The sequence below is a fragment of the Xiphias gladius genome, chromosome 10 (genome assembly GCF_016859285.1).
Source record: "Xiphias gladius isolate SHS-SW01 ecotype Sanya breed wild chromosome 10, ASM1685928v1, whole genome shotgun sequence".
Taxonomy (NCBI): Eukaryota; Metazoa; Chordata; class Actinopteri; order Istiophoriformes; family Xiphiidae; genus Xiphias; species Xiphias gladius.
Window position 1 is genome coordinate 25,412,937 of NC_053409.1, and position 27,417 is coordinate 25,440,353.

Genomic DNA, 27,417 nt, shown 5'->3' on the forward strand with positions numbered 1-27,417 from the left:
TCAGTGGCAGTTGCAGTCTTTAAGACGCCACCGTTAAAAAGATTTTTCTGCCTTTAAAATGAATTAAGCTGGTAGAGGAGGAGTGGGTGTTTGGCTTTGACGCTTTCAAGCCTCCTGGGGTCAAGTGGAGCCATTTGATTGGATCTGAAATAAATCTAGAGAATAGAAGAGACAGATTTACCGGCCAGATTTAGCGGATCTCCTGGCCGCCAGGTCGCACTCAGGGAAGCTGTCAGAAGCAATCAGCTGCTTCTGTTTCATCCATCCTGAGCACTACTCTGAGCCGACAGGAGAAAGAAAAAAAACTATAAAACCGATTTAAAAAAAGGCAGCATCCAGATCAGTGTTGAGGCTTTAATTCACCTTCATCAGTCCCAGACCAGCTGCCTCTGGTTAGGAAAGTGGTTTTGGATAAAAAGAAGTGGCAAAAGTGATCTGATAACAGCATCTGGTGAACACCTGGAGGGTCACCTCGCTGTTTTCTCGTCAATGACTGACTATGAAGTGAGCTAACATCCAGTCAGGAGAGCTGCATGCAGCTGAAGAGCAGCGGGACCAGGAAGAGCACGTTGAAGCCCACCGTCCCGTACACGATGTAGCGGTAGGGCAGCTCCACCTCCATGTGCTGCCTGGCCTTCCTCGCGTCCCCACTGGGGACCCCGAACGCCCGGCACACCAGCGGGATGGTGATGGCCTTCATCACCGCCCGCGTGGCCACCAGCACCAGGACGCCCAGGACGAGCCGCAGCGCGGCCGTAGCCACAAGACCCACGCTGAGAGCGGGCATGCTGAACGGGAGCTGGTCCGGAGTCGGGTCGGGTATCAGGCCCAGGTAGTGGTTGACGTGGGAGGCCAGCGCCACGCCGGCCCCCGTGCCCAGGATCTGAGCGGTGTCCCCCCGCGAGGTGCTCCAGGTGTCCAGGGTGAAGGAAAAGAGGCCCAGGCCGAGGTGCAGGGAGATGATGATGAGCGGGGCGTAGCGGCAGGTCAGGTTGAAGCCATCAATCAGGTCCAAGGCTGGGAGGAAGAAAAGCAGGATCAGGACGCTGTACAGGACGCCGGCCATCACGTCCTGGGGGAAAGACAAAGAGAGAAACAGATGGTAGTGGCTTTTGTTAAATGGGTGAGTGGATGTAAAGGATGGTCCGACCATCATGAGCAGTGCTGGGTTCAGTGTCTTGCTGAAGGACACTTCAAGACGCGGACAGGAGAAGCCAGGGGTCGCACCACCAACCTTGCAATGAGTGGATGACCCGCCCGAAGTCCGGAGCCACAGCTGCCCAGAGGCTTACGACACATACAGGGTTCAGCTGACACTTTTTTATCCAGATCCTATTTACCACAGTGCGCTACATTCACTGTCCGCTGTTCTATTCGAGTGTCCAGGGTTTAAATCGAAGACTTTCTGAGTTAAGATAATTGCGCACGGTGTGGATCTCGTGAGAACAAGATACTAATGAGGCTCCACAGTGTGACCAGATTTACCCCTCGGGGACAATAAAGACTGACTGACTGAACGATATCCCGCATAAATGACAGGGACACAAAAAAAAATTAATCAGCTGATTCTCTAGTTTCATTTCCTTGAGTCGAGTTCAAATACAGTTAAAACAAACTTCATTCAGCAAAGTCAACGTGTCAGAATTTCCCGGGTGCAGCGTTTGAGTCAGATAACAACATAACTTCTCACGGATAAGGGAAGTTTAAGACTCCTGACAGGAAGCAGGAAATCGGCGAGCACATGGCAGTGAGCTCTGCACACAAACACAAAGGTCATCACAGCTGTTTATTTACTGACCCGAGCAGCAAACTGACAGTTGGCTTCCTGCCCTGGCACTGACTGCATATGCGGATTTAACCTTCCAAATATATCCCTGAATTTACAATAAAGCTGACCCATCAATCTTCTTGCATCTGGTCGGCGTCTTTTTTTTTTTTTTTTAGCAATGACCTGAAATAACATAAATGCCTCAGTGCTGCTATTTTTACACACACTGATATCCGACAACAATCAACTGTGAAAACTGAAATCAGCATTCACCAAAACAAGCAGGCTGCATACATCCACTAGAAAGGCCCGTTTATTTCCATCATGCATCAAAACATTTACAATCGTTCCAATTCAGCATTGAGTTCTGGTAAAAATCAAACTACTTTACAAATTGTATGAAGTTGGAAAATAAGTAACTTGTTTGCAAACATTTGGTAGAGTCATTGCCATTCTATAGACTGTAAAACTGTACACAATCATTTCTGCAGCTCTACTAAAAACAAAATCTTTTTTTTTCTTTTTTTCAGGACCTGGTGTTTTTCTCCATTTTATTTCACAGTAAACTGAATATCCCTGGGTTTTAGACCTTTGACGGGACAAAACGAGACTTCTGAAGACGTCATCTTGAGATTGTAATTTACATTTTTCACCATTTCTTGAAATCAGTTTATAGATCAAACAGTTCTTTAATTGAAAAAAGATATTATATGAATTGATAATGACAATAATCCTTAGTTGCATCTAGGGATGGGGTTCTGAATCCGAATCCATGTCGGACTCTGTTTATTGAATCTAAATCCTTTTAAATCCCTTATTGAATCTTTTTAAGTAGCTTGTTTTGTGGGGAACGAAGACATCTGTTAGTTAAAATATGTACTGGGTTTTTTTCACTCAGAGCAGTAACAAAACGTATCCAACTTCTTCCAAAGACGTTAATATCAGAATTGGTAATTTAATTGTGATTTAAGAACAAGCATCACACCGACACTAATAGAAACTCCAGTAATTAAGTGCCAAACCTAAACCGTGGACACCCTGCTGAGCTGAAGGGCTGTAGGGCTTTCATCACAGACGTTACGACTTCCTGTGACATTCATCGCCCCTGCCCTCAATCAGTTTGCTTCTCACCGTGGGGGGCTGTGCTGCAGCTGCAGAAGCCGTAGAAGCTAAAGCGGCACTGTAAAAATAACATTATTTTTGCTCTATCTTTGCATGACCATCGGGCGGCATGGTGGTTCAGTGGTTAGCACTGTCGCCCCACAGTGAGAAAGTGATGGGTTCAAACCCCGGTGCGGCCTGGGCCTTCCTGTTCTCCCTGTGCCTGCGTGGGCAGTGCGCTCCAAAGACATGCAAGCTGGAGGTTAGTTGGCGACTCTCAACTGCACGTGGGTGTGAATGTTAGTTTAACTGGTTGTTTGTCTTTATGTGTCAGCCCTGTGATAGACTGGCGGCCCGTCAAGTGACCCGCCTCTTTCCCACTGTCAGGGGGGGGATTGGCTCCAGAGTCTCCATCGAAAAGACACTTTTCTACAAACTACTCAGATAGTTTCAGGTAAATAATTGTTCAAGAGGTAAAAGTATCCAATACAGTATTTCACAAAAAATAAGCAAAGATCAGAGAAAAGCGCAAAAACTGAAACTAAATGTGTGAATCCGAACTTTTTTTCTTCTCCTTTCTTCTCCCATTCTCACAACCGCTCAGATTTATCTTGTGACCCTTCTGAGGGGAGGTTGGAAACCACTGGACTAAACTAGCTGACTGTATGTAGTAAAGCTGTAATGCTGCTGAAGCACTGACACATCAGTATTAAATATCTGATAATATCAGACAGAATAAGATATTAGTCACTGGAAACATTTTACAGCACAATGAGTACTTTTACTTCTGATACTGAAGTACATCTACCTGATTATACTATTATAAATGGAACCCTTTTTCTTGTAATGGAGTATTTTTACATTGTTGTATTGGCACTACTGCTTAGGTAAAGGATCTGAGTACTTCTTCCACCTTTTGTCTTCACAAACCGACAATGACCGTTGTAGTTAGCTAATCTCAGATGAGGGAAGGTGTCCACTTGTCAAGAGTTTAGCAGCATTCCTCATCAGTTCAGTTGGATCTGAGGAAGAAGAGGAAGTTTTAAAAAGACGTCGTTGGCCTGCGGCGGGCGAAAATGGGCCGGTAGGACCCTGCACAGCCCAGGCCGGGGCAGTGCAGACTGAGATCGCAGCTCCCGGGGAACCGGTGCATGGAGACTGGATTGGAAGAATCAGATGCAGGTGATCAGAACCAATGAGAGCCAAGGCCCGAGGGTGAGGGTAACGCTGTTGTAGCATCTGAAAACGGCAGGAATGCTCCGTATAGTTCAAATCTTAGGATAGGACAGGTGTACTAATTGGGCAGCTGACACAGGTGCATCAAGTGTCCTTTGTTCTTTGACATGAGTTTATTCACTGTTTGAACTGCAGTTGGGCTGGTTCCCTCTGTCCTTTGTTCTGTGTTTACTCACTCTTTGAACTTCAGTTGGGCTGGTTCCCTCTCGCCTTTGTTCTTTGTTTGATTGTGTTGAGTTCATTCCATTTCATTTGATATTCCAAGTCATGTTTACTTTGTCATTGTAAAGTTGTACACTAGTTTATCCAAACCCTAGATTTGGCCATTTCCTGCGCTTTCTGCCAGGTGGCAGTTTTAAAACTACTTCATGGATGAAATAGCTTTTATTTCACGTTTAATGGTTAGTTATAGCCTCATGTTACCTTACACAGAGAAGAGTGATCGTAATCAGCTCAGACACAGGTTTGTAGATTTTCGGTTACGGGAGAGAAGAGCTCCGGTATCGGATCGGTATCGGAGGGAAAACAAGTCAGACTGGTGCCGTCTTTGTATTTACGAACACGAATATTATGCAGAAACCTGCTTTCCTTTATCATGTTAAAATATTAACATATTTTAAATCAACATTATGCCCCCCTGTGGGAGTATAGAGCCACTGCAGGCGGAACTAGGTTGAATGAACATGACTCATGTAGGCATATTAAACAAACACAAGTTTGCTGATGCTGCCAGAAAACTGGTGTAACTCAACATTTAATGGTCCCTCGTCATGCAGGCTTAAGGTGTGTACAGTATTTACTTGGCTTCGGAGTCTGACCGCAGGTATCTAATGCCTACTTTCCCCGGAGAAGGGATCGATGAGGGTTAATATTAATTTACACCAGTCCCCCAACCACCAGCCAAACACTGGGACATTTCAGCCGTGCCTGGCAGGTTAGTTGACTTGGGCAGCCACAACGGCGGGTAAACACGGCTCTGTTACAGTTTGAATATCTATTTGGCTGCATCAACCCGCGCTGAACTCCGAGGGCCAGACCTTCAGAGCCGGCGTCACATGTCGGCGCGCCGCTCAGCATGGACTCTCGTCCCGGGGAGTAAGTGACAGCACGCGGCGCGGTGCAAGGACACATTTTAGTGCGCGACCGCTTTAAGGTGACTCAGCCGCAAGGAAACAGACAGGACACCTCTCAGTAGGTTACTGCAATCTGTCACTGCTCCCGCCGCTGCTAGCAGCAAACTTTTATCAGCCCTCGCTCTCTTGGTTACAAAGACACAGTGAGTGAACGCTTTCAGCCGTCTGTAATTTTCTCCTCCACTGACACAAGTAGAGGGAGCTCTGAAACAATGAGATGCCTGATCTAAAAATGTTCAGAGAGACCATGGGCAGGCGGCACAGCGCCCTCGAGGAACAACACAGTCATTTGGGAGATGCTTTTATCTAAAGTGCCTTACAATGAAAACAAATGAGTTTATATATCGCCCGGCTGTGTGACCTCAGTGGAAACTGAACCACTAATAGTCCTGTATATAAAGCCTGACCCAAAGTGACTCCTACCTTTTGTTCATCTGGAAAACATAATGACTTAATGGATCCTGCTATCGGCATCCTTACAATGACTTACGATTTGTCCTCCGGTTGTGGACATGGACAGCAGGGTGAATGATAAGCCTCTGTTCCCCAAGATCTAAACGTGTAGTCAGTCTCAAATAACAAATTTGCATCAGAGGGATTTATGATCTGTTTAACATGTGACACCCTCTGTCCATACTATGTGTTCAGACAGAACACAGAGCAGTGTTAAGAGGTGCCGTGATTGCATGCAAAGTCGAAGGAGTAGACACGAATGACGTCAGGACGCATCCGCGAGGCCAGAGTGTTTCAACTTGCTGGACAAATTTGCGCTCATGCCGGGGCTTCATGTACCTGCTTCATAAAACGTACAGACAAGAGGAGAAAGGAGAGAGACTGATGGAAAAAATTACAGACAGAACTGGTATTTTTGGTTTTTTCTGCTGAACTAAACCCACAAACAGACGCTCCACACACAGTCGGTGAGTACGTTTGTAGCCATATCACAGCTAGTGTCAGTGCGGTTGGACAAACGGTCCAGCAGTCAAACCTGTGTGAGTAACACAAGGCGGAAAGTCGCTTCGCTCTCTGTCTGAATACACCTTTACAGCTGCATCTAATAATTACTTCCAATATTGATTAAACTGCAGATTATTTTCTCGATTAAATTATAAAATGTCAGAAAATAATAAAAAAAAAAGAAGCCTGTCACACGCTCCCAGAGCCCAAGTTAAAGTCCTCAAAATGCTTGTTTTGTCCAAAAAAACGTCCAAAACCCAAAGCAATTCAGTTTCCTGTCATCGCAGCCAAAGAAACAGCACCAAATCCTAATATTTGAGAAACTGAAAGTAGAGATTTTTTTGGAAATCTTTGAGAGGATTTTGCTTAAAATATCACTCATATGATAATTTGAATATTAAATTGGTTATAGACAGGTCATTTCCTGTTGATCGAGTAACCAATTAATTGACTAACTGATTCAGTTCTAGTGTTTATATAGGCCACAGTCACAAATAACACGTTCGCCTCAGAGGACCGTATACTGTAATTTGTTGAAAAGTCCCGAAAACGTATTTTCTCAATCAGCTTTTTACTACGACTGACACACAATGTTCTGTTTTGTTTGAACAGTTTCCTGAGGGGGATTAATGTTTGTGTGTGTGTCTGTTTTATCTGCAGTTTACACGCTGCTTTTTTAAGTGGGCGGGGTACAGCTGGAAGCATTGATCCGCAGATGGCAAAATTATAACAATTAAAATAACGAAAATGAAATAAACATCGTGTGTTGTCTGCTTATGTTGCCGGGACACTGCCAATCAAATTTGACCAAACCGTGCCCCCACACAGTCTTGACTGTCAAAGTCTTAATAAAAAACGCCAAGGGAAGAACTTTTAAAAGTTACTCTATCTAGTCATGAATATAAAATGTTATTGAGGAACAGTCTGTTATGTTTAGGCGCTACATAAATACAACTGAATTGAACCAAATTGAATTTGGAAACCAAGCTTGTAGGGGCTTTAACAAACAATACCCTCCGATTCAGATAAAGCAAAAAAACTCCTAGAAAAACCCTTTAAATGGTAACTACACCCTCAGATTCTGCTAGGACAGAACATGAGGGTAGGATTTATTGCAGGACTGTTGCATTAGACTGCATTACTTTCAGCTAGCGTACATAAAATTCCGGCAACTGTGCTTCTCATTTCGACTTAACTGATTTTAAAACGTAAGCCTTTGAATCGAGCACCAAAAATCTGAGTGAAAGTGCTCAGGTCCAAAGATGTCAACAACAACATCAGTGGCAGAACAGGTTTTTGTCTCTGAGCTCTTCCTGCAGAACAAAGGAGGAGGAAGTAGTTTCATTGGGCGTGATGATTTCCAGAACACATTAAGTGCCCCGCAGACCTGGCAGAGCAGACCGCTAACGGCTCAAGCTTCCCTCCCTGAAACACAACAGTCCCCATATGGCCTGACTGTGGTGCCTTCAGCTCTCAAAGCAGACATCAGACTGTTTTATCAGATTGAAATGAGCTCTGTACATGTCGGCCCACAGGCTGATCCATCTCGTACAACTTCAATTCAGAGGTCTCAACCCAAATGAGATCGTTGTTTAAATCATGAGGGGGTTAAAGGAAACACGAAGCTGCTGTTTATGGTGATTCAAGCTCTTGACGCCTCGCAGTTCACACTCCTTCTTGGAACATAACAGACGTATTTTAAGATTCAGCGTGACTTACCCTTCCGGAGGACACCATTATCTAAGAGGCCCACTGCAAATAAACATCTAGACGCTCCTTATAACTGCAGAACTTGCCATTTTTAAGTGTCCTCAGTATCAAAGTAATCCAGTAATAGTTGTCTGTGCAACCCTGGCTACATCCGCTTACACCTGTATCATAGTTTGTTATAAACCATTTATTAAATGTTTGTATACTGCTCACAAATGCTAAATAGGGGGGGGACTTAAAGTAAGGTGTTACCAAATAACAGTGTATGGCATGCCTGACTAATGGATGCGGTGATTCTGCTAAAAGCCTGTAAAAAAAAAAAAAAAACAGGAAAAAAAATGCTAGGGTTAAAAGACAAAGCCCAGCACATAAAACTGACTTTTACATTCCACTGGACCCAAATTTAAACTCAGGGAGAGATCCCAATTTTTCCAAAGATCCCAAATATGTCTGACTTCCAGGGATCTTTCAAATGATGAACAAGACGTCTAGATTTTTCCCAGCTGATGTAATGATGCTGGTTGGAATATTTCACCCAGTACAACAATGACATAGTTTAACCGGAGCGTTGGAAGAAGCCAATATGGATTATAAATCTACGTGACACTCTAATACAGTGTGGAAAAAAAACTTTGTTTCTTATTTGAGCTTACTTAAGGGGAAATTTTAGAGAAGATGAGAGTTTAAGGGATAGTCAAGATCTTCCAGACAAACTGACATTACTGGTTACTGGTGGAAAGTCAACTGGTCTGTAATGTGAAGGCTGCTATGTTTCTAGACATTATTTTCATCCTTAATGCGATCGAGTGAGCGGAATGCTTGCGCATGAGGAGGAGCAGCAGGAGTTTGTGAGCTACAGTACAGATATACGATTTTGTCTGCACTGACAGAACCACGAGTGGTCACGTTCATGCTCGGGGGTTATACGCAGGACAAGGAGGAAGAGGAAGAGGCAAGGGGCCGGGTGAGGGGGAGAAGAAAGGAACGTGCGGAGTACAAACTGTCACAGGAAAAAATAGTAAAAGTACTGGAAGGAAATAGGTTGTTAAATGGTCCTTGCTGTTAGTAAACAATAACAAACAATGTGTGCAGCTGGACAGCGCCAGATCGCAGAAAGCAAAATGTCCCCCAAAGTGTTTTTGCAGCCCTGACAGCTGGAAAAAATGAAGAATTGAGATTAACTTTTGTCCAAATTATAAACCTATAGTTGCAGTTGCACTGTGTAGAGGTGAAACTGTTTATAATATAGGTTTGTGCTAAGTGCACCAAGTTAAATTTAAGACATTTAAGCCATTTCAGCCACAACAGATTGCAACACAGGGCTCCAGACTGACTTTTCCACTGGTAGCACTGGTGCTACCAACTTTCTCAGTTGCTTTGGCTGCACCCTTTTTTCTCTTTCCCCCTCTCTTTTTCTTCTTTGTGAACGGGAGCTCCTCTTTTGCTATGTCATAGGCAGTGTTTAACTTGACGACCGTTTTATTTTCCTCCCTTGAGCGATTACACTCATTTAACTGCAGAAAAGAAGCGGGGAGGGGCTCGGAGCTTCGGGTGCTGCATCAATCCCTGCTCTTCTACTCCCCTCATTTCGTTTCATCATCATTAAGCTGTAAGTGCAGGTTGGGAGAGAGGCCGACCGAGCCGGTGAAGAAGGAAAAGTTCTACTTTCAACCTCAACGGCTAAAGCAGCGCTCGTGAAATTTTGAAAAATTTTGAAAAACTGTAAAAGTGTACTGGTGGTGTTTTAAAGGCAAAGGGTGGTGACGGCAAATATTGATTTATTTTAGCTATATCTGTTTACTGCACTTTGCATCACATTAAATTTTGAAAGCATCCTCACTTTTGTGTTAGTGTCCAAAAGATCTGCACAAAAAATAAACTGGAACTGGATCTGCAAAATGCATGATCAGGTATGGTTTTGAAAAAGGACTTCTGAACTCTTGAGATCACCTCGGGAGTGGTTTCTTGTTTTTATTTAGAAGAATATCAAAGAACTTTCACAGACACCCGTTATGTAAACGCTATATTACTTATTGAGTTTATGAGGCGTGCTGTCTCACCGTCAAAACCGTGATCACAAGAATGACCTCCCTCTCGGGCAATACTGTCGCTCATTGAAGGAGCTGGGGATTTGAGGAGTCCGATTTTCAAAGACAGCTGTGGTATTGTTAGTGCTAATGCACTTGAATCTAATTAGCCAGGTAATATGAGACATGTCTCAAGTAGTTTAGATGAGGAGGACTCAGGCCCGTGCACTATAATTTACTCACTGGGAATTGTAAAATCTAATTAACTGTTGAATGAATCATTTTAATGCTTTGTAATGAGGTCAGGTCTTGTTTATCTGAGGATAAAACGTGAATATTTTCTTCTGCCGAGATGGTCGCAGATGGAGCAGAGAGCTGTGGTGAGATATAGAGTAATCTAGGCCGGCAGATGTGCATGTGGTTCCTGAGGTGGAGGTCTCGACTGGGACACCACCTGCGGGCAGCCACAGAAAGCCCTCGGAGAAAGTCTCTGATGTGGGATTACCTTCTGAAGTTTATCTGGGAGGACAGCCAGCGTAAGCCGTAATGTCTGCTCGTCCCACACCGCCGTCCGATCATGTCACTGTGACACAGCCGTGACCACGGAGACTGTTGCCCTGACGACAGACAGCCCAACCGCAACAGAGCACCGAGACTGACAACGTTTGAAGTATTGACCCCATACAAGGTTAATGTGACTGACACGTGGACAGAAAAACCCCTGTGTGAATTATTTGCCAGAACATGTATTCCCATTAAAAATAACCTCCAAATAATTTTGTGACAACAGCAATGTGGAATTAGGAGTCTTTTAAATCCAAAAGTCTCATGTGATTACATATAGATTATTGATTAGAAGTCTGATGCAGACTGCAGACCAGGGAAAACTTGTTTTCCAAATGTTCTACTCTGGCAAAATGAAGATTAAAGGCAACAGACACAAATTGTTTTTTTCAGGCGTAAATGTCAACATTGAACAGGTGGACACCAGGGTCCCCAAGATTTAAATTCTATATAAATTTATACAGAATTTGTATACTGCTTTGGTGCAGCACATGAAGGAGCAAGATTTTAACTGATGCAAAGACAATGATAATTTATTTTACTACTAGTATGTGTGTGTGTGTGTGTGTGTGTGTGTGTGTGTGTGTGTGTGTGTGTGTGTGTGTGTGTGTGTGTGTGTGTGTGTGTGTGTGTAAAAGGACCGCTAGGAGCTGGCAGTACAGTACACTGAATATCTTTGGGTTTGGACTATTGGCCGGGCATTTGAATATGTCACCTTGGGCTCTGGGAAATTATAGTGGGCAATTTATAGACAAAATCATTAATCAAGAAAATGATCAGTAGATAAATCAATAATGAAAATAATCATTAGTTGCAGCCCTAGTGCTTCTATATCCCTGTATCAATCTTTATCATCTATATCAATATCAAATAGATTTTATTTTCTGACTCCACAGGCATAACTTTCTGGCTAATCCAGCAAATGATATAACTGATTAATCAATGTACTTCATCACATTGATGTAAAAAAGCTAGTAAGTGGATCTTGAGTGAATATTATTTCGTCAAACTACTCTTTACGAGGCAAAGAATGTAGTTTCACGCTTTGATGCCTGTTGACAGACAGTGTCTATGGTGAACTTGTTAGCCAACAGTTGCTCATCCAGCAGTCTCAGAGCAACATCAGTAATCATTTGGAGTCATGTTCCTGACCACCTGGCGAAACTATGTCCAGTACTCCCTCCCCTTTAGCTCTGTTTTTGAGCTCTACCAACTGCTGAGAGAAACATCTGACTCCGTAGCTGCTAAACGCTCCACTACGTCCGTCAGTTAGTGGCCAGGTGTGTCCGCTGTTTGGTTGCCGAGCACTTTAATTTGAGGGCAGTGGGAGAACTGCCTGGAAGTCGTTTTACTCAACAGATATCGTCTTTCATTTACAACGGTTGGTTCGCTGACGCACTCCTTAGAAAATTAAAATACTTTCCGACATGTTAGACTATGGTTGTGCTTTGCGGATGCAAAGTGTCTGGGGCTCAAATCTCACTCAAGCCAACACCCATGCTGGTTAAAAAAGATACTATTAGTACTGCATTTTATCAAAACAAAGGGCCTTAATGAGGGATGTTGACATTAAATTTGAGCTGGAGCGCTGTCTCTCAGGTGAAGTGAGAACACAAAATTTAAAACCTACAGAATGTTTTGCTTTTTCAAGTGTTTTAGCAACCCAGTCAGTCTTTCACCACCAATGGGCGTTTTGCAGAATCTGAGAAACACTGTAATGCTGTAGGGGAAACCGAGTGTAAACACGCCCACCCAGTGGTGTTGGATTATGTTTTTCCTGACGGTACCTGTCGTGCAGCGGTGATCTCACCCAGCCAGAACCCTGCTATCAGCAAAATAATCTGCCAACGTGAGACCGGCAGATAAAAAGACGCAGGGGCAAGTTTTCGCAGGCAGAAATAAATTCCTCAACAGTTTTCCAGTAATAAATGTGAGACGCTGCCTTTTCATTGTCTTACCCATCTACACATCTGCACTGAGCATAGACGTATACAGGCCCAACCGTGTTGGGGACGTGAAGCCTACCCAAAAGAAAGAGAGGATAGAGCACAACATCTAGCAGAAGAGATCAGCTCATTTTATTTTAATTCAAAATAAAATTCGGTTTCCTTCATCATCTTTGCACATTTAACAAGAAACTGTGAACGTTGTAGCACGAATGAACTTTGTTTTGTGCACAGATTAAAATGGCCGGAATGAAAACGCAGTCAGATAATAAAACTAAACTATGTAGTCGTTTTAGTAAACAGCTGATACAGTGTACAGGAAACACAGCGTTTCATCATCTCAGCCACATTCCTCTAATAATAACAACAACAACCCCTGATGCTAATCACTCCATAAAAGATTACACCACAAAAACTGACAGCTTAGTTTACATTTGAGAGTCCTCCAACGCACAAAAATGCCTTCTGCTTACTGTTACTTCGCTGTGCAGAACAATGTTTGTGCAGAGTTTATTGCCACATCCATCTGCTGAAGAGGGAAAGTTTCTCTGCGCTCACCTTAAATCTGAGTTTAACACCTGCACGTACCAACAGGATTTTTATGACGTCTACAACCAGAAACTCAATCCCGGTCCAGTGTGGAACGGGTTTGACGTGGAAACACCTTGTAATAAATATTTGCAAATTCATGGATGAAAGAGATGGACTAGATGTAATTTTAAGAATTTTTAACTAAGTAATTCAACTTTTTTGTGAAAAAAACAAAACATATCAGACACATATTATTAATAAGAGCTGAGTAATTTCTAATTTCTAATCTTTTTACACAAACGAATCATATCATGTCTGTCTGTGTGTGGTGGTTCTATAGTTACGCTGGTGACTGTGCTGCTGACGCCAGAACCTGACGCTCGCCCAGCTCCGGAGCTGAAGTGGCTGCAGGTCAGCCGTCCTTTTCCAGACAGACAGAATGACGCTACGCCGGCACTGCGGGTGACACCGCTGGCACCACGTGTTTGTGTTTGAGATCAGACTTACCAGGACTGAGTGCATCCCCATGTAGATTCGACTGACGCAGACCAGCAGACACCAGCAGAGAGCCAGACTGAAGCCCAGTGCGAGCGGGTACTGTGGAAGGTGAAAGGAGACAATTTTCAACACCAGGTAAAACACCTTCAGTGTTTGGAAACGAAACCAGTCAGGCATGTTTATAATTAGCAACATTAAGACAAACCATCTTTGATGCAGCTCTGATTAGGTTATGAGAACTTCAACTTTAAGAGAGGCAGTAATCGATTACTTTCTCAATGAACTGTACCGCAAATAATAATGAAAAATTCCCTCGTAATTTTTGAGAGCCCAAAGGGACATCTGCAAAAAACTGGTTTTGACCAAGCAACAGTCCTAAACCCAAAGACGTTTAATTGACCATCAAATCAGACAAAGAAACTCAGCAAATCAGCGGCCGAGCTGCTGGAACCGGCAAATGTGGGGCAATGTTTGCTTGAGACATGACTGGAACAATGAATCCATTAAATAGTTAACAAACTAAATCACTGCGGCTCTGGACAGAAGCAAAGACATCCACACATACAACTGAGAAGTTGTAAACAGCAAATGTTGGATGTTTTTATTTGATAATGACGACAGGGTTTTCCCTACCATTGTGAGACTTTGGCGCGGCACCGACTGAACGGAAAAAAATAAGTAAATAAATAAATAAAAAACTATGCTGAGAGTTCTCTACCGCTCTGGAGAGAGAGGATACCGTACTGGCCCTAATATAAGGCAGTACTTTTTCCCCGAAACTACACTTTAGAAAAGTCGGGGTTGTCCTATATTTGAGGACTGGAGAATTACGTCTTAATTCTTTACAACAGATATTCTTTCTGAATGGAGAGAAGTACCAGTGTAACTACGTTCTTTTACACAGTGTTGCATTGTGGGTTATTTGTAGCCTTATTATGTTGCTAGGCTAGTGAGTGTTTTCCAGTCTGCCCATAGTGGGTCTTTCAGGGTTAATCAGCCTTAAAAAAGTGTTTCATTCGACCAGTTTAGCCTGCTGGAGTTTCTGAAGGCTGGTGTGACATGTTCTGGTGCCACAGAAGGAATAAATTCACGGGGTCTTTAGGTCTCCCGACGTCTTTACTGCAGAAATAAACCCGGGAGAAAAAACCCGTCAAACAGCCGAGAAATAAATCTGTCACAGCCGAAAGAAAAGGATTCAACACATTTGTTTGACCTCAAGGAGGCACACAGTGTATTTTGGTGAGAAACAATGAACGAAAACAGAAAACCTGTTGTACAAGAAAACTCCACAGAGTTTGAGCATGTAGTGCAAAATTCTTTTAAAACAATTAAAGCCGTATTTATTTAGATGCATATAAAGCTGACTCTGCTTTGTACGTTGCCTACTGTTCTTTGCCTTTCATCAGCACACGCCTGACTGTGTTTGACATTTTGCAATACATAACTGCACTCGTGAGCCGCTGCATCAAAGCTAACACATCAGCTTGCGGCACATTGCTGGAGTTGAGTTTCAGCTATACTTTGTTCAGTGTGCAGCTTGTAACAAGCCTTGATAAAATGTTGCAGCGATGCGGTGGGTACGATTATCTGTTAATGTGCACTGGACAAAGACGACCTCGTAAATATTTCAGCGATTCTGCTGTTTCCTTATCAGATGTCCGTGGCCTGTTGCAAAGAGAGAAAGGAGGGACTGAGGGCTGGGTTCACACCGCAGCTTAAAGTGTCCAAAGTCAGATTCTTTTTCCCCCATGTGAGTCAGATTTTCTAATCGGTGTAAACTGCAAAAAGCTGTAGCAAGTCACTGTTCTTCAGTTTTGACCTGAGTCACATGAGCACGTGCCTCAAAAACAGATCCAGAAACCGTTAGACCTACATGAGACGTGTAGCTCAACGCTCAACCTGAACTCAACAAGTAAATCTTACATCACAGAAGTGTCAGCAGCTTATCTGAGCATTGTCAGCAGGATGAACACAGATATGCAACAAAGATAACCCGAGGGAGACGAAACTCACAAACTGGAAAAAAAAGAATTAAATCAAAACACAGTCAACAACCAAAGAGACGCAGTTCAAACCGAGCGTATTTCCAACGTGCATGCACATGTAGTTTAGAGGTCTTCAGGCCCACTTGACGTCCTGTAGATGTTCTGCAGGCTGGAACAAACGACCTGTGATAACTTTTGAGCAGCGTGAGCAACACGTGACGGCTGCGAGTTTGTTCATGTCAGCCGATTCCTTCTTGGGAGTTTGGGTTATTTTGTGTTGTTTCGTCCTAGCCCGTAGCAGGATATGTTTATGTCCCGCTGAGGTAACTTTCTGTTGACATGGAGTTTTCGTTTGTGATGCTGGTCAGTGAATTGTCATTTTAAGTGCTGCTATTTCTGTAAGTTGACAACTTGTGCAGATGTATGATGTACGGATGATGCTGGGTTACCGGGTGTCCAGGGAGGGTTAGAGTCACTCAACCATTCTGAGATGTAGGTGGCAATTCAGAGGTCTGGAGCCAGGCTATGATTCTGATTGAACCTATCCAACATTTCCTCCGCTTGTAACGATTCTTGTACCTCAAATACCAAGGTGGCCGTCAATTACCAGTGATCCCTTTCCTCCAAATTAAAATCTGTGTAACTCACTGAGTGGATCTCACTGGAAATGTTTTTATGTTAGGTAACACGAGGCCAGGGTTTACTGTGGTACTGAAAACTGAGTAGGCAGCGAGCCGTGACTGAATGAATGTAATGGATAATGGAAACGATGAATTTAATTTAATTGACACTGACAAAGAAACGGTGGATCGGTCACGTCAGGGCCGATACTCTAACCACTCAGTAAAGTCAGCATTGGGTACGGATGCGATACCGATCAAAAATGCAAACCACAGTTTTTCTTAACCCCAAGGTGACATCTTCAAATTGCTTGTTTCAAGACATTCAGTCCACCATCACATGAAACAAAGAAAACAAGCGAATTCTCGCAATTAAGAAGCTGAAATTAGGTCAAATTTGGCATTTGAGCTTGAATAATCACTTTAACGTTAACCGATTCAAAACAGTTGCCAGATAATTTTCTGCCCATCAACTGCTCCATGTATTGGCTAATCAGAAAAGTTGGATATGAGCAGCAGTTCGGGACGTGCCGTGCAGATCTGCAGCGTGAACGCAGCCACGCAGAAGAAAAATGAGTGACAGCTCAGCTGAAAGAGATGACAGATGAAAGAGTGTGCTGCTGAGGTTTGCACACTTGCTAAAAGCCCTTTGTTCCCTTCATTGTGGCTCCCGTGCGTTGAGATAGCTCAGACTCCCCCTCACACGCCAGAGTTACATGACAAACCCCACACCATCCCTGCGTCTCCCGGACCTCCAGCCCTCGGGGGAGGAATGATGCATCGGCTGTCTGATGGAAGCTAATTAAAACAGAGACCAACGGCAGTTGGCTCATGTCACTATCTCACACAAACACATTTTATAGTGCAACTAGAGATGAAACATTTTTGGAGGATTTAATAATATATGATCAGAGCACTATGTCAATACTGAGCTGCGTCCTAAATATTTAAAATCACATCGTAAAAAGTTGATTTGAAATCACATAGTTAAAAGACACAAAGTTAAATTTACATTTAGAATCACTGTGTCAAATGGATTTTTAGATGGCCAGAGTATAATCCTAGAGAATTGGTGAAAAAAAAAAATCTGAATCTTCTTTTTCAGATCAGATAGTTTAAACTATCATTCACTTAGACAAGAGAACTGGGAATGACTTTGGTTGTTTTATCACAAAATGTTGAAACAATAAACGCTAAGATTGAATTATTTTCCAACCTTAGTTGCACCACTCGTGCCAGCGTCTTTATATTTTCTCTATTTTTTTGGTCAAATTTCGAATCGACAGTGGTGGTTTGTGACTGAAATGTTCATCGTTTGAAAACCTCGTGGGATGTGCCACTGAGGTTCGCAGGGTCAGAGCAAACAAGAAAGAAAAGAGCACAATGAGAATAATGTCTCGGTTACAATGCAGGCGTCATGTATCAACAAGATACGTTTCACTCCCACTGTCTCCATTTACACTTCATGAACCCTGCCCTCCTTGTAGTCTGTCGGCCTGTAATGATAATACCACTACGATAGCTGCTTTGCACCAGTGTTAGATTCATTCCTTCGGCCCGTACTTCAAGGTGACACGCTAACATGCTTGAGACAATGACATATAAGAACCCCTTTTCCAACCCGCATTAGCCTACTGGATAAAAAGATAGAAATGGGATTTGTACGTTCTGCCAATGGCGGCTACTGAACTCTGACCTCTCAGTATTTGTCTGGACAAATGTATTTTTCTAGCACAGAGATAACTGCTTATCTGCCAAAGTAATCGTTGGTGATGCAGATAAATTAACCACAGCTAAAACGCACCTGCATGTATCCAAAGGCATGCACTAAGTTCACAGCTTGTGCGTAATGGAAAAGTAAATAAAACTTGTGAACTTCATTCGCATATTTTACCGCGAGTGAAATTTTTTTTTTCTTTTTCCGTACAATCCTAAAAGATATTCATCTCGGGCTTGAGTTTGGTGCATTTATCCTTTGTGCGGTTATTCATGTGTCTGCATGCGAAGCCCTGAGAAGGCTTACAATTTTGTATAACTGCATCTATATACAGTATTTAAAGTCATCTTGTTGTCTAGCGTTTCGTTTTTACGACTGTCCTCAAATAGCTTGTTTTGTGTTTAATTTACGTTGCGTGGTAAAACCTCCACAATGTGGAATAGGGAACTTCCTTACTAGCATTTTTCTCACATTCCCCACGATAATTGTGCACTGAGCCGTTCAGGTCCAGAGTCAGCAGGCAGAAGCGCCTTGCTCCGGGACAAAACACAACACTGGTTCAAAGGCTGTTCGCATCAGATATGGGACCGACTGGCCACATTTAGAGAGAGTCCTGTGAGACCGTCATACAGGTGTCAGTTATAAACCTTGAGACCTCTTTCAAAAATGAGGTCAGCGTAGAGGGAGAATTTGGTTGAGAAACAAGCATCTTTGTGTGTGTGGATTAGCTGTGAAGCCGGGTCAGACATGCGCAGATCAAGGCTTTGTTTAGAAAGAACTCGCTGAGAGTCAGAGGGGACAGGAAGGGGGGGGGGCTGAGGAAACCGTCTGTGGACATGTTGTCCAAACAGTGTCCTACGTCCGTGTGCAAACAGAGCATGTGTCACCAGGTCCCACGGCTGTGTTTGCATGCTCGCTCTGGCCTCGGGCCTGTGACCGCAGCGGTGCTGCGGCGGTTGCCTCATGCACAGATTTATGGACATGGTGTGTTTTTTGTGTGGCTTGTGGTTCTATTGACACTGCTTATTGACTTTTAGCCTCAGAGTGGGGTTTGCTCTGTGCTCCCTAACATGATATGTACTGCACATACATACATACGTGTACACACACCCAAAACCATACTGCTCTCAGGAAGTGCTGTTGTAACACTGCCGAGATGTAAGCTTGTAGCGTGTCGGGAAAAAAAAGTGCAGTATTTCACTTTGCAAATGTGTTGGAGCAGAGGTATTAAGTGGCATATAAGGAAAAGTAAAGTACAAATACCACAGATTTGTACTTCGGTACAGTATTCGAGTAAATATACTAAGTTATCTTCCACCACTAGTTAAGCAGCAGCCTGTTACACCAGCTGAACCTGAGTTTGACCATAAGTTTTAGCGTAAAGTCAAAACAAACTGCTAGATGAGTACAAATCCTTTAAGTCACGTTGTTGTACCTCTGAAAAGCGATATCTAAAGTTTTACTTATTTCTTCACTCACTTACGTCGTAACTACTTGCTGTGGTTTCACATTAAACTCGCCACTTTGTTCAGCTGCGCCATCTGCACTTGCGATGTAACTTAAGGTCAACCCTAATCAAAACAACGCCGCAGAGAGTGACGTTTCCTCCTGAGCTCCACTTGGGTATATGGGAGAGAAGGACACTTAGCAGACGCAGTGACTCCTTCCCCGGTGTCTCTCCTTCACTACGTTCAAACTAAGCTACGTTTGAGCATACAGATAGCTGCTGCGAGAGGCACTGGTGTTTGATTTCTGCTCATGAATTTGAACTAACGTGCAAGATCTTAAAGGAAAGGGGCCACTCTTCGCTCTGTGACAGAAAAACTAGTCTTTAAAAACTACTCTTAAGAAAAGCAAACACCGTGACGGCCCCTTTCCATCTTTTGAATGCGACAGAAGAGATTTTCGGTGGATGTTTTCCTACAGTTTGAATGAAAACACAATGTACAACTTAGGGCCGGAGTTAGGAAACACTATAACTATTAAAATCATTCATGCTTGCAGGAAAAGCTGTAGTGTTCCCACCTAATGTTCCTGCTTGAGGGAGGAAGCCTCACACAAAGCCTGTTTACCAATATATTGTCTGTTCTGGCTTGAGTGGAGAACATAACAAGAATATAAAGAAACCCACGTCGCAATCAGTAAATTATTCTTTATTTCTCTCGTTAAGAAGCCGACGTTCACTTCTTGCAAAAAACACTATTCATCATTCGTATGTTCTCGTATCTCTTCTCCATCTTTCCTTCATCTGGTCGAATCTGTTTTCCATCTCTATTCCTCAGCTCCTTTTTTCACACCCTCTAAATCTCTTCCTCTTGTCTTCCAGTCCAGGCCTCTCTTTGCCCTTCAGTCTGTTCTCTCCTTTCATATCGTCCTTTCTCCCTTTCACTTTTCTGCATTAATCCCCTCTCCTTGCCCCTAACCACTTCTCTCCTCCGTGCTTTCTCCATCTCTTTCCCTCTAGTCTCATCTTGTCTGATCTCCTCTCATCTACCATCTACTGTAATATTCTCTCTGCTTCCTACCACCTCTCTCCTCCTTCCCTCTCTCCGAACTGCTCTTTTCTGTCCCTCGTCTTCTCCCTTATTTCTTCCTTTTGAATATCTTCCACAGAGACATATGGCTCGAGTTACTGCGAGCTGGAGAAGGGCGGTGGGATGGGAGGAGGACCGTCTGACTGCGGCCCATCCAAATCCAAAATTCCTGCTTTGCTCAGACAAGCCGGCCAAGGCAGAGAATCAGCAGGAAACCTCACAGAGCAGCTCCAGCAAGTAGCAGGGGAGGTCAGGGACAAACGCTTCCATCTCTCTGAAGGCTTTGCATCTTCCTCTGGAGAAGAGGATAAATTGTTGTCTCCACATTTCTACATTTTTAACATTTTTTAACCAAAAAAACAGAACTGTTTTAAGAATATTTTCAAGTCCTAAAAAAGGTCTATTTTTTTTGTCTGCTGTGCTCTGCCAAAGGAACCTTTCCCTCCTTCTCATATAACATGACTGGCTTCTGTTACACTGATTCAAAGTTTATCCTTAATCGAGAAAATGGAGCATTTAACACTTTTTTAAATAATACGACTGAGTCTTTGGACTCGGGGAGCATATTGAGTTAAAAGCTTGTGGTCAAAAAAAAGGCAGAGTCCAGTTGCAAGTCTTTTTTGGTTTGGTCCAGATGAATCTAAAGTCATCAGATTAATGACTCATGTCTGACTTCGGTCCAGGTCACATGACTCAGGTCCACACCTCTGCTTGTAGCACATAAATCAGTACAGTCTGAGAATGAGTCTTATCATTCTTTCCAACGCAATATACATGCAAAATTCATTAAAACTGGTAAAACTACTAGGGTTGCCCCCTAAAAGTTGATGACTCGAGTTAAGAAGACCCAAAGTCACTGCTTTTTTTTGGTGTGTTTTATTTTTTTTTGTGCTGCATCATTGCACACAGAGCTACGCAGGAGCGACAGCACGGCCGGCTGTAAATTATTACAAACCAAGTCTTGCCTCAGAATGAGCGAACCACAAATCTAACCGTGATGGAAGCAGAGAAGGGCCATCGAAACGGAGGTGGGCAACGCCGGACGGCGTGGGCCAGGGCGGCACGACTCGTGTCTGCCGGCTGCTCCCTCGCTCTCAGCTCCAGCGCTGGATGTTAGTGAAGTCACCGGGGCTGCCTTTGGAACTGGACGCAGGTACAAAACGTCGCCTCTGCCGTCCACTGTGGCTGAGCGCTCAGCTGACAGCACCGTCAGCAGCCGAGCAGGAGAGACTCTCCTCTGCGCACAAGGGTTTTATATCTCAACTCTTACCAGAATGAACACTCTGACCTATTCTGACTATGTGGAAATTCAATGATTTGCCATCACAGACGATGAACAAAAAGGTATCGAATTTTTTTTTTTTTTTGGGTCTGTCTCTGTTTTTACTGATATTGTATTTGGCTTTTTCTTGGCGTTCTGACTCTTTCATTATTATCATTATTATTATTATCATTAGTATTAATATTATTCTCGAATGCAGGCTGATAAAGGAATTTTGTGCCTCCTCATAAAGAGATTGTAAGTAAGTTGGAATTTACATGGAAACTCCAAAGGAAAAAACCTTTAAGAACGGAACTGTTCATCATCTGTCCAGAAACTATTTCCATGAGCTTTCCACCAATGTGATAACCCCAAAGTGCGTCAGATATAAACTACAGCTCTTAACGAATCACAGATCGGACCATGAGCCTGAGGAAATGATGATAACGGTGAGTCAGGTCGAACAACAACGCCGCGTCACATTAAGGCCAAAGTTGTTTGGGAAAATGAGTGTGTCATTGTTGGGGTGAATCTGTCTGCTGTGTGATTTGGGAGAAACGGATCTGGCCTTTGTATGAGCTCTGCTTTAAGGCTGACATAGTATTAGTACTCAGTTCAGTTGAATTGACTAAGAAAACCCTGCGGTGTAGTTCACCCAAAGGTAGCTTGCATTTGAGAAAAAAAACAAAACAGTTTGTATCTATTTAGTGCAAAGCCAGAATTTGTTCAGTAATAAATCTGTTAAACAAAAACTATGAACTGATGCGTGGACGTGTTGACCAAGACCACCAGGGTCGGACCAGGAACCAAACCAATCTATAATCTATAAACTGTATTTGTGCTTTCATGTGCTTTCCATGCAGGAGGATAACAATGACCACAGTTTTGAGGCCACAAAAGGGAACATTTTGTTAATTTAGCCCTGTACAAGTTATGTTTTGTGACATAAAATCTCTTCAGAAGTCAGACCACCTCCCAAAAGGCCTTCAGAAAACACAGAAGTGCACACTGGCCGTTTCGCATCATTTGTCATCTGTGACATGCACCAGAAACTCCTTAAGGGCAGAGGTCAAGGAAAGGTAGCCGGGATCTGCCCATCCGGGGAGTGAATGTGATAAAACTGCTGCCTTTCGTTGACCTTGGACAACCAGGTTAAACCGTGGTCCGCTGCCACGTTTCTCCCCTTAAATACACTCCAGGTATGAAGTGAAACTGAAGAACAGTGATGGAATAAGAAAATCTTAAGAGGAGGATTTATGAGTCTGGAGAAAACTCAGGCACGAGGTGCGGCCCTGTCAGTTGCCTGCAGGTCGCATATGTTAAAATCCCGGTTAGGGCAAAGTTGAAGAACGACATCTGAGACCAAAATAAACCTGAGAGCATCAGATTTAAAGAGTGAGACAGGGGTCAACATATTATCTGGTGTTCCACAAAAGCAGGTCGGCTGTTTGCATTTCCAGACCTTGAATAGAGATTGATATATTCCAAGTGTCTAACAAGCCATGTAGAGAAGGGTTTAGGGAAACGTTACACTTTGTATTTGTTTTCAGATTCAGGTTGATGAATAGAAGGAGACCTTTTGTGACAGTAAGGAGAAAGCAGAGAGATACAGACGCTAAATCAGTCTCATCTCGGGGTCCCACGCTTGAAGGTCAGGGGTCAGCTCTCTTATCACCTCCTCTGCCAGACAGACGGGGAGGCAGCGTGTCCTAAATCAATCCCACCTCTTTTGTCACATCACCAGTGTGAGTGCACCACATACTTAACACATGGTTACAGTTTGTATAACATGTGCCCTTGGGACATGGGGTTAACTGCGCACACAGTGAACCGTATGCCCTGTTTCTTCACTCGTTTCCGCTCACCACTCCAATGCTCTGACCCTTCTTTGGTCTGAATGCTAGAAAGTTCGACTAAAATACACTTTAACCAGCGAGGACTGGTTTGACGACTTCCAAATATAGCTCTTGTAATTTATCAGAATAAGGAAATGTTAGGGCTGTACCCAAATCACAACTGTCCAAGTCAAGTCCGATTGCCAGGTCAGGCCGATGCTTTGATTCGTGGCTCAATGAATCAAAGCTGAACGGGTGGACATGTCGCCCCTCTACAAAAGTGGCAGGCAACCATGGGGCAATCGCTGTGGCTTCCGCAATATTTTGCGCCACAAAGCTGAACAAATCTGTAATTTATCTCAGAGTCCAACCCCTCAAACTTAACATGCAACCCTTCTACTAAGATACTTCTGTAGATCTGACAAAATAACCTCAACTCAAGGTCCAATTACTGTTTTTTCTTTTCAGGGGATCTCACACTCTTCAGTTGAAGGTGATAGCTCAGTTGTCGTTATATAATGTACAAACTGAACTTTGGTCATGCGATAGCAAAGCGGTGGACAAGTGAACAAGCACGACGACTGAGCTTCACCTGCTCATGAAGACAGCCAGATGTGGTTAAAAGCTCAAGAATGAACTTTCACACTCAGTTGTTAAAGTGCCTATTCCGCATTCTACAATCTGTGTAGAACTTCAGTTCTTTGAAATGGTTGTAATCGGCTTTTTATCCATTTCACACTTGCTAGACTGAACTACTGCTCTGGTCAAAGAGCAAAAAATCCACATAGCTGACAGACCCGTCCACACATTGGTCGAGTTTCCCTCGTCCCTCAGCTCTATCAGAGACAAATGGACTTCCTGCAGATTGTTGTCCATGTTCCTCACTGTGTGGATGCACAGGGAAACAATGGAGGTGGACTACACAGACTTTCTGTTGGCTTTTAAAGACTCGAAACAATGGTGTGTTGTTCCTCCTGAGCGAATAGGAGGAGATAAAACAAAGAACAACGGCTTGTAAAAACAAAATTCCTGCATGAATGTTGTTCAAGTGATTTGGCACAACTCAGTTCATTTTCTATGGACTTTAACGGATCTTTTCCGAAGTGGGAAAACAGAAGGTAAACTGCGAGCTGTTGTCAAGAGATGCTTCGCTGACCAAAAGGTGAGAAAGTATAATTTTTAGCCGCACGTTAGAATACGAAATGTAACGTACTAAGTGGTTAACATGCTAAAAAGCTGAATGTTACATGTCATGTAAAAATAAAGCTGAGCCAAAGAGCCAAAAGAAGCCTTTCGGATGAGAGGCCAAACGTCTTCAAGAACATAGTACAAGAAGTAAAGTAGTACACAAGGTAAAGAGTCAACAGACGTGCTCATACTTTGGAAACAGCCACCCTGGATGCTGTCGCTGCATCCACTGAGCCAACCACTCAATAACTAATGACAAAGGACAAGACTGACTTCAAAGACAAAGTCTCAGTGATCCTGTATCAGGAGTTGGCAGGTGGGGGGCATTATGGGATTGGAGGAAATACCTAAAGCCTCTTTCAAACAGAGATCCCGCTATATTGCTGTTAAGAGGACCCCTAATTATGCCGCCCCCGCTTATTTACATTGAACAAAAACAAAACGCATACACGCCCCCGTGTGTGATTTTTAGACAGCATACACGTTTATATACACACGTACACATGTATGCATATACATATACATATGCATATACATATACATACGCACATACATACGCATATGCATACATACATATGCATATACGCACATATATACACATATACACAAACTTATATACACATGTACATACACACATATACACACACACTTATATACATATACATACACACATATATGCATATATACATATACATATATGCACACACTCACATACACACACATGTATACACATATGTACATACACACACATACACACATATATACATACACACATATACACACATACACACACACCTATATACATATACACACACATATACATATACAGACATACACACACATAGACACACACACACACACACACACACATATATACACACACACACACACACACACACATATACATGCATATATATACAAACATACATACACATACACGCACATACACACACACATATATACACACACATATAATATATATATACATACATACACTGGACAAAGGTCTTATGGTTGTAATATTTGTTTTACATTGGCCAGCCCTCGTAAGGAGGCAAAAGGTCGGCAGCAGGTGTGTGTGCAGCTCTCAGGGATGTGGTTTTCTTTGGATTTTCACCACTCTCTAATGTTTCTGGAGAGGCAGGGAAGTTCCCAAGAAAAGCTTCCCCCCGCTGCTTACTGTTTATTCTGTTCTCAAGTGAAGCTTAAGGATTTCGCTTTCATGGAACAGGGAGAGCAGGCAAACAGAGGCAACTGTTGTGAAACATCACAAGGGCCACTTTCTCAGTTTCCTTCTTGGAAATCAGGAGGAAGTGGCCCCTGTCTGCTTCTCCTTCTGCAAATTCTCCGCAGTGTGAGAGCTAGTCGGTGTATCTAGACGGATTTTACCTCCCACCGGCCGCAGGTCATGAAGAACAGGGAGAAAGGGATGGCCGAGCCCGACATGGCGTGCGTGGAGGGCATGCTGTACTCCGAGTTGTAAAACATCTCCACTTTCACCACGGGCGGTGAAGCGGGCCGCGGCCAGCCGATCACATCCTTGGTGCACTGTCCCAGATACATGACCCAGACCCAGACCATGATCAGCCTCCTGCCCACGAAGGCGTCCAAGTTCCAAATGAGGAAGGGGAAGAAGGTGATGTAGAAGGACTCGTTGCCCAGCTCGGTTCCGAACGTGAAGAGGTAGTACAACAGCCGGTTCTCGATCAGGAACTCCTGCCCGGCGTCGCCCGTTAGAGAGTTTCTGCGGAGGGGTTTCACCGTGCTGCTCGGTGGGCCGTTCTCGCTCCTCTTCTCCTCTAACGCGGTTGCCTCAGAAAAGTCCGGCCCGGCTGCGCTGCTGCCGCCCTGACCCGCGGCTGTAGCGCCGGGGAGGCTCGCAGCGACCGTTTCTCCCGCGGCGGTCGCTGCGGACGCCACTGCCCCGTTCTGGGGACCACATTCGCTTTCCTCCCCGTGGTTTCTCTTAACATTTGACTCGGCAAACCTCTTCCGGACCCCGGCTGCCGTCGCTACTTTCTCCCCTTCACCGGCTCCTCCTAAAACGGCGAGGTTTTCACTCTCATTTTCCCCGGTGATGTGGTGATGGCAGGAGCCGTTGTTGTGCGAGCGAGTCCGGTCCGCTCCCTTCCCGCTGCCGCCGGTGGTACTGCCGGCACAGACGGTTTCCGAAAACGTCCCGCGAACCCCACAAATGCGCTGAAAGCGCGCGACGAGGTGGGGGTCTTGGAGATAGCGGAACGCCTCGGCGAACCAGTTACTTTCCCCCATGTTTAATCCGGTTTGGTCACCCACACGCAGCCGCGAAAAAGGAGCCCGGGCTCCGCTTCTCTCCCCGAACAGCGGATGCTAGTTAGCCGGCTAACCCGTGCATTGTGGCAGAGTCCCGCTCAGAGGGGAAGCCCGAGCCGCTTTCAAACTACAACAAGTTACGGTGACGTCGAGCTGTAATTATTCAAAAAAAAAAGAAAAAAAAGAGAGAGAGAGAGTTGTTGCCGTTTTCCGGCCGGACGGTAGCGGACAGACCGAACTCGACGGTTCTCGACGCGGTCCGGACGCGTTCGGCGACCGGCTACCTGAGCGCTCCCCTGTAAATGACAGATTCGAGGAGCCGTCTGGAGAGCGCACCTTCCCCTGTTGCCTTTCCGTGCTGTGGGAAATTTCGCGGTTGCTCGGCCCAGCCCCCGATTTCGCTCACGTCCGAACGGACACCGGTTCGGGACGACCGTCGAGGCCGGCGGCTTACCCACCGGGAAAAGCGGGCAACCGCCCCCGGGGTCCCCAGACAAGATAGACACTAGTTGCA

General features: G+C 44.1%; 1 protein-coding gene across 4 annotated transcripts; it reads right to left on the reverse strand.

Annotated features, from left to right (window-relative positions):
• Positions 1-117: 117 nt before the first annotated feature.
• Positions 118-27,206, reverse strand: sgpp1 (sphingosine-1-phosphate phosphatase 1). 4 transcript variants are annotated; one of them, XM_040137199.1, is made up of 4 exons: positions 26,001-27,206; positions 21,321-21,564; positions 13,481-13,570; positions 905-1,072 (listed from the first exon to the last, which is right to left on the reverse strand). In XM_040137199.1, exons 1-4 carry the CDS (start codon positions 26,880-26,882, stop codon positions 1,002-1,004), a joined length of 1,287 nt encoding a protein of 428 aa, XP_039993133.1. In that variant the 5' UTR covers positions 26,883-27,206; the 3' UTR covers positions 905-1,001. The 4 variants fall into 4 exon arrangements, with proteins under 4 accessions (XP_039993131.1, XP_039993133.1, XP_039993134.1 ...); XM_040137200.1 differs by lacking the exon at positions 905-1,072 and adding an exon at positions 5,474-6,033; XM_040137197.1 differs by lacking the exon at positions 21,321-21,564 and having other exon boundaries at positions 118-1,072.
• Positions 27,207-27,417: the final 211 nt, after the last annotated feature.